Source organism: Cyprinodon variegatus, unplaced genomic scaffold (genome assembly GCF_000732505.1).
Source record: "Cyprinodon variegatus isolate N-32 unplaced genomic scaffold, C_variegatus-1.0 Scaffold46, whole genome shotgun sequence".
NCBI classification, from domain to species: domain Eukaryota; kingdom Metazoa; phylum Chordata; class Actinopteri; order Cyprinodontiformes; family Cyprinodontidae; genus Cyprinodon; species Cyprinodon variegatus.
Window position 1 is genome coordinate 1856402 of NW_015150499.1, and position 7814 is coordinate 1864215.

The following is a 7814-nucleotide window of genomic DNA, read 5'->3' on the forward strand; positions in this document are numbered from 1 at the left end:
AAAGCAGCTGTAAAAGGCGGCCCCGTCCAGGAAACACACAGCCAGGCAGACGAGCTCCGAGCCAGCTCCCATGTCAGAGGATGACACAGGATACAGAAATATATGGTGGTGTAAAACGGCAGGGTTAAATGTTGCACATAGAGAGACGTGAAAATGTGAAAACAATCCTCCTGTGAAGCTCATCCAGACCTTTTTTTATATATAAAATAAAATACTATAAAAAATGTATATATATATATATTAAATAAAAACATTTTACAAAATAAAAGCTGAATGCATTATATACTATGGGTAGTTGATTGAGACTTTATTTATGGTGTATGTGATGGAAACATAAACTAAAATCCTTGTTTTACCTCTTGGCAAATAAAGTCGCCCTGATTACTCTAACAACACTGCATTTAACCACACTGTTCCACTTCAACCTTCTGCACCATTTCATGTCAGTACAAGAAAACTTAGACATGGAGAACAACTTTATATCCTCCCATTTGAAAGAGGCTGGTGCACACAGTCCAAACTCGGGGGACTGATTTCGTAATTTGAGCGCAGCGAGTTTTAGAATCTGCATGCATAGAACAGTCCAAATGTGCATAGAGAATAATTTATGTGCATGTGTTTTAAAACTAGTCGTATCAGTATTTATTAGGTGTGTGTGCACACTTGGCATATGTTTGACTAACTGCTCACTCTTTTGCAGGGTATTCTGTCACGCAGGCCTATCATTTACTTTCTGCAAAGGATCAAACCATCGTAGCAGGTGAAATCCCTCCTTCATTCTTCAATTAATTATTGACCCATCTGCTTGTAGGGTGTCTTGATTCGTTGACTGATGTGTCGATGTGTTAAACAGGGGCTCCTAGAGATAATAAAATGGATGCTCGTGGTTCTGTGATGCTGATTGTTAAGGAGTCTACTGATCTGGTGATTCAGAAGACTCTAAGAGGTCAACAGGTTGGATCGTACTTTGGTAATGCAGTGGTAGCCGTGGACCTGAACAGTGATGGGTGAGAGGTCCTGGTGTTTCTGCCGTTGCTTTCTAATGGAAACCAGAACACACCTTCTGGCTACTGGGTTTAAAACTGTTTACGTTGGATGTTCTTTTCTGCAGCTGGAACGACCTGCTAGTGGGTGCTCCTTTTTACTTCAACCGTCAGCTGGAGGTGGGTGGGGCAGTTTACGTTTATATGAATGGAGGGGGGAGGTTCCCCTCTGAACCCAGCATGGTTCTGACAGGTCCAGTTGGATCTGCTTTTGGAATGGCTATTGCTGCTGCAGGAGACCTCGACCAAGACGGCTTTCAGGGTGAGGCAGCTGCGTGACGCTGATGTTTAGTCATCAGTCAACGATGACCAGTCAGGTGGATGTGATGCTGTATTTCAGACTTTGCAGTGGGAGCTCCTTTCCATGATGCAGGACTTGTAATGATCTGGACCGGAAGCAGAGAGGGTGTTTCTGCAGAACCAAGTCAGGTAAAGATTTCTTGTTTCAGAACAATGTGAAATGTGATTTGTTAAAACGACTAAATGTATCAATCCATGTTGTATTTTAAAACAAAAACCATTTCTCAATATGTGTACTTGTGCGTTCTCATGTGCTTATGTGCTCAAAAAACGGCACCAGCCTCAGCCCTATTACTGTTCCGGTTCACAAGAACAAGAAGAACTGACAAATTCCCCAGATGTTGTTCTCACCCTCCCTCTTTTCCCAGCATGCATCAGAGCAGACTTGTCTGCTGTTGAGATTTACAGCTGTCCCAGCATGCATTGCGGCAGCTTCCAGGGGAGCGCTCACAGAATCAAAGTATTAAGTTTAACGTTCTCTTTTCTGTCGCTGTTGCTCTATAAAAGTACGTTTTAAGATCATTTGAGGCGAGAACATCATACGTTTAAGCTTCATTATTTGGCCTATTTACTGATTTGGTGCATACAGTAATTTAAAAAAAAAGTTCAGATGTTGGGAGCAACAGCAGCCAGGGCTAACGTTGGCCCGTCTCCTAGCAGCCCTCTCTCAGCATACATGTAGCCGTGTGTGAAGGACCGCTGGCTCTGATGGCAGTTTTTTTTTGTTTTATTTGGCAAAATGTTAAAGTTTGTGTTTATCTGTCTGTGGTTATTATTATTCACCCAAAAATTGAACAAAAGTCTGAATTTATTATTATCTAGAGAATATTAATAACAGGAGGTAATATGCAGAGATGAGCCGAGTGTGTGGTGATGTCATCAGTACGCTTCTGTGCTCCCGTTCTTCCAGAGTCCAGACTTTCCTGTGTTCTTCTCAAGAACATACTTGGTGACGGCACGAGTCTATACTCGCGTTCTTGTGAATTGAGAAATGGCCAAAGTCTTAAAGACTTCTGAAACTGGAGACATGTCTTTTAAAACTGTGAGAAGTTAACAGAATACAGAAATGTCTACAATGAGGAAACGTCCCCATAGCCCAGAAACATTTCCTTCCATCAATCTGTCCACCAACTGGTGTCTCCTCCGAGTGGGACATGTCTGAAAAACCTTTGGTGGAAGGCGATAGGGTAGAGTTATTTTGACCTAATGCAGCAGCAGCTCTGTCTTCCCTGGATGATGAGCTACAAATCCTGCCTCCAAGGCTGACCGCAGCTAACCAACACTGAAGCTCATTTCAGTGGCTTGTATCCAGAACTTAACATTTCAACCATGATCCTCATCTCATCTCCAATTTCTGGGAAAAGGTGAGGTTCTGCATGTAAACAGATTGATGGATCAACTTTTACAAGAAGATATTTTTTATTCTTCTCAATAATTAGTGGCTTCACCGAATTCCTCCTTAAAGGAAGGATTTAAGGCATGGCAGGTTTATTTGTATAACACAATTCAGTACCTGGGGAATCCAAAGTGCTTTACATGAATTAGACAATAAAATAAAAGAAAAAGAAAAGCAGAATAAAAGCAAATAAACATAAAAATCTTTGTTAACAGTTTAACTTAAGCAGTCAAAGGTTTTTTTGTTGTTTTTTTTACTTTGACTTAACGAACTCAGGCTTTCAGCACCTTTAAAGTTTTCTGGGAGTTTTTTCCAGATCAGTGGAGCATAGGAACTAAATGCTGCTGTTCCATGTTTGGTTCTAGTTCTGGGTGGACAGAGCCGACTGGAACTAAAAGACCTGAGCGGTCTGGGAGGTTGATCCACTGATGACAAATCTGTTATATATTGAGGTGCTGATCATTCAGTGATTTCTAGACTAACAGAAGGATTTATTCTCTGAGCTACAGGGAGCCAGTGGAAGGACTTTAGAACCGGCCTGATGTGCTCTACTTTCTTAGTTCTAGTGAGAACATGGGCAGCAGTGTTTTAGATCAGCTGCAGCCGTCTGATGGACTTTTTAGGCAAACCTATGAAGACACTGTTGCAGTGATAAATTCTACTAAAGATAAAAGCATGAAGGAGTTTTTCTAGATCCTGATTGGTCATTAGTCCTGTAACCCTGGAAACGTTCTTCAGGTGATTAAAGGTGGACCTGGTAACTGCCTTCATGGGCCTCTGAAGGTTCAGATCTGAGTCCATCACAACACCAATATTTTAGCCATAATCAATGGTTTCTAGTTGTAGTATCTGAAGCTGTGAGCTAACTAGATTATTTCTCCTTTAGTTTGAAGATTAGTACCTAAGTTTTGTTTTTATTCAGTAGGAGAAAATTATGGTGCATCCACATATTGATCTGTTCTAAGCATTTACCAAACACTGACGGGTTCAGTCACCTGGTGAGATTGTAATATAAAGCCGCGTGTCATCAGCATAGTTATGGTAACTGATCAGGTTGTTTGCTATAATCTCAGCTAACCGAGCATGTAGATTTGGGGGAGTGGCAGCCTAGTGGTCAGGGCAAGAACAGCGGAGTCGGTGCTGTCGCATCCCAGATGAAAGTAAATCAGAATCACAGATGGCTTTCGCTGTATTGCGTCGGACTCACCGTCTTTTCTCTTTTCTTTTGTCAACAGCTCATAGTACGACCTTCATCTGGGTCAGAATTTTTGTCCAGGGCCCTGTTCGGCATTTGCATTTTTCTTTCTCAGAAACATCTCCATCACTATGGAAGCAAATCGTTACCATATTTAAAATGAAAAAACATTTTCAGAAATACTTTTTCATTTTAAGAATGTTGCTGCATTGTTTGACTCATAAATGAAATTAGTAATCAATAATCCCGTTTGCATTTTCATTTTCCTCTTTAACACTGCTCATCATTTTACCTAATTAAAATTAAAAAGAAAAAGACATTTGAGATTTATTTTTTCAAAATGTACCCCAGTAAATACATACCAAAATTCAATTTGAAATGTAAAATTTGAAAATGAAAAAGCATTTCCAGAAATGCTTTTTCATTTTAAGAATGTGGCTGAATTATTTGCCTCATAAATGAAATTAGTAATCAATCATCCGATTTGCATTTTCTTCTTTAAGGCTGCACAATTTATGCCATAATCAAAGAGAAAACACAGCGAACATTGCTTTATCGTTTTCATGGTCTGCCTGCATGGTACTGTCCACAACTCTAAAACGAAAAAGCATTCTGAGCGGCGGGGGCAGCAGTGACATCAGCAGCCGCTCTTCCTTAGGATCCTTGCTGACCAGGCTACCTATCTTCTTAATTCGTATTTTGAAAAATGAATCTCAAATGTCTTTTTTTTTTTATTAAGTAAAAGGATAAGCAGTGTTGAAGAAGAAAATGCAAAAAGGATTATTGATTACTAATTTTATTTATGAGTCAAACAATGCAGCCACATTCTTAAAATGAAAAAGCATTTCTGAAAATGCTTTTTCATTTTAAATATGGTAACGATTTGCTTCTACACATCACTGTCACTTGCTTGTATTTCCCAGGGTGCACCTTACGATCTCTTACTGTATGAAAATCACTGGTCTAGTCCATCTCCTAGACCCAGGTATAGCATCCCGGAACAAGCATGAGGGTGTAGAAAACTGCATTAAGCTACTTTGCTCAGCATTAAGCAACTTTTGGTTATTTCCTGTCATGTGAGGGGGGAAATATTCCTGTTATTCCAAGAAAGTATAGTATGTAATATAAAGTATCTCTGATGTGGTCAGATTGGGATTTGAATACTTCAAGCACAATGAGATGGTAATTCAACCAAAAGGAGAAACTTCTTTAACTATATTCAACCTGAATAAAACTGCGTTCTGACTCAACTGTAGCCTCTCACCTGTCTTCTTCAGGTGATCCATGGCAGCACTGTGTTTCCTGGTTTCCGGACCTTCGGGTACTCCCTGGCTGCAGGTGTGGATGTTGATGGCAATGATTATCCAGACCTGTTGGTGGGCTCTCTGGATGACAAAATCGTCCTCCTCAGGTAGAACACAAGTTACTTTTTTTAGTGCAGCTGATGATTTTTGTTTTTTTATCTTCTGCTGACCAACTGATTCTTCAGGTCTCGCCCTGTCGTCCAGCTAAATAACACACTCAGAGTTTCTCCGGATATCGTCGCCCTAAAAGACTGTAACTTCTGGTGAGATTTAAAGGAAATGCAGACTGTTAAGGTTTGCTTTCATTGTTGTATTATCATTAATGGTGTCTGTCTCTTAGCATCCAGGTGGAGGTGTGTTTCTCCTTCAAGGTCCACGCTGGAAAAAACTTAAGCATCATCTGTAAGTCCACAGTTTATTCAGTGATACATCTTTAGGGTAGCAGAGCTATGCTAATATTATATAAATATGTACATATTATATATGTACACTACTGTTCAAAAGTTTTGGGTCACATTGAAATGTCCTTATTTCTGAAGAAAAAGCACTGAACTGTTCAATGAAGATAACTTTAAACTAGTCTTAACTTTAAAGAAATACACTCTATGCATTGCTAATGTGGTAAATGACTATTCTAGCTGCAAATGTCTGGTTTTTGGTGCAATATCTACATAGGTGTATAGAGGCCCATTTCCAGCAACTATCACTCCAGTGTTCTAATGGTACAATGTGTTTGCTCATTGGCTCAGAAGGCTAATTGATGATTAGAAAACCCTTGTGCAATCATGTTCACACATCTGAAAACAGTTTAGCTCGTTACAGAAGCTACAAAACTGACCTTCCTTTGAGCAGATTGAGTTTCTGGAGCATCACATTTGTGGATCAATTAAACGCTCAAAATGGCCAGAAAAAGAGAACTTTCATCTGAAACTCGACAGTCTGTTCTTGTTCTTAGAAATGAAGGCTATTCTATGCGAGAAATTGCCTAGAAATTGAAGATTTCCTACAGCGGTGTGTACTACTCCCTCTACCAGAGTAGAAAAAGAAGTGGGAGGCCGCGTTGCTCAACTGAGCAAGAAGATAAGTACATTAGAGTCTCTAGTTTGAGAAACAGACGCCTCACAGGTCCCCAACTGGCATCTTCATTAAATGGTACCTGCAGTATCCTGTTTGTGCTGTCCTCTGAAGGGAGTAGTACACACCATTGTAGGAAATCTTCAATTTCTTAGCAACTTCTCGCATGGAGTAGCCTTCATTTCTAAAAACAAGAATTTCAATGTGACCCCAAACTTTTGAACAGTAGTGTACATATATTACATATATAAACATCAATATAAAAGCATTTTCTGATCATGATTTAAAATCATACTGCATAATGTTTTATAGATAATATGCATTTGTTTTGTGAGTTTTTATTTAATTTACATCATGAGTGAGGGGTGTCCAAAGTGTGGCCCTGGGATGATTTTGCAAACCAGAATTCAAGAAACTATTGTTTGGAAGCCCAGACTCTTGATTAAGAGTCAATTATAAAATGTTAGGTTTCAATTTTCAATGAGATTAGGCCTTTAAAAGAGGAGATACAAACTATTTAAAAGCTATCTAAAGACAATATAAGGTTAAAAAAAGAGAACTGGGTTTATTCCTTTTCATTTAATAAGGCAGAGGCAACCTGATCCACAGAAACGTAACCTGGCTCTGGGGACGTGGAATGTCACCTTGCTGGGAGAGAAGGAGAATGGGAATGTGCAGGAGGTGGAGCAATACTGGCTGGAAAATAGTCAGACTTACTTCCACACAGAGCCTGGGGTCTTTACTCTCTTCACTGTGGAGAGGCCCACAGGAAGAGACCGAGAGGGGGGGCGGTCTGCTTGTCTCTCCCCAGATAAGGTGTCTTGTGTTGTGTCTTGAGTTTTTAGAGTCAGTTTCTGACTTTGACATTTCTGCTACCGCTGGGGCAGACAGAATTGACTAAGACTGCTGGATAGGTATAAAAATAGATACAGAATGAGAATCGGGCGGCCTTCTTATTTAAGCCTGTCCATTTATCTCTACAGAAATCAGACTGTTTGGCCTCTTCAAGTCAATTGTTTCATGCTTATTTTACTGTTGAGGAAGTAAAAAAAAAAACAATTTTAATTAGAAAACATTTTGATCATAAATCGGTTGGTCTATGAATTCTTTAAACATGACATCTTTTGTCCCTGTGACAAAAACTTTGAACACCACGGATCTAAAGTTTGCTATCCAACTATAATCAGCATAAACTTCTGTTTTTTTTTGTCAATGTTGGGGATGAGAATACGAGACACATCAATTCAACACTAATCCCTTGACTTAAGGTGAGACTCTATTTGTAGATGAATGCTGAAAAGCTTCTGCCGGTCAGAGGGAAGAGTTTAAGTTTACAGCCTCATTTTTGAGGCACGTCATTGAGGGATGGCCTCGTTTCCACAAAGATTAGGATATTTCTTTACCTAGTTAATTTTCAGTTCAGTTTATTTCTATAGCACCAATTCACAACACATGTCATCTCAAGGCACTTTACATTTCACCAGATCATCCAGTCAGATTGA

At 39.6% G+C, this 7814-nt stretch overlaps 1 protein-coding gene across 1 annotated transcript in view; it reads left to right on the top strand.

Annotated features, from left to right (window-relative positions):
* Positions 1-7814, top strand: part of LOC107082025 (integrin alpha-3-like) — a 46148-nt gene that overhangs the window by 23103 nt on the left and 15231 nt on the right. Inside the window, exons 8-14 of the mRNA XM_015370445.1 lie at positions 701-760; positions 854-1007; positions 1112-1305; positions 1384-1472; positions 5212-5345; positions 5424-5501; positions 5579-5640. Coding sequence (XP_015225931.1) covers positions 701-760; positions 854-1007; positions 1112-1305; positions 1384-1472; positions 5212-5345; positions 5424-5501; positions 5579-5640 — 771 coding nt within the window. The remainder of the gene's footprint in view (positions 1-700; positions 761-853; positions 1008-1111; positions 1306-1383; positions 1473-5211; positions 5346-5423; positions 5502-5578; positions 5641-7814) is intronic.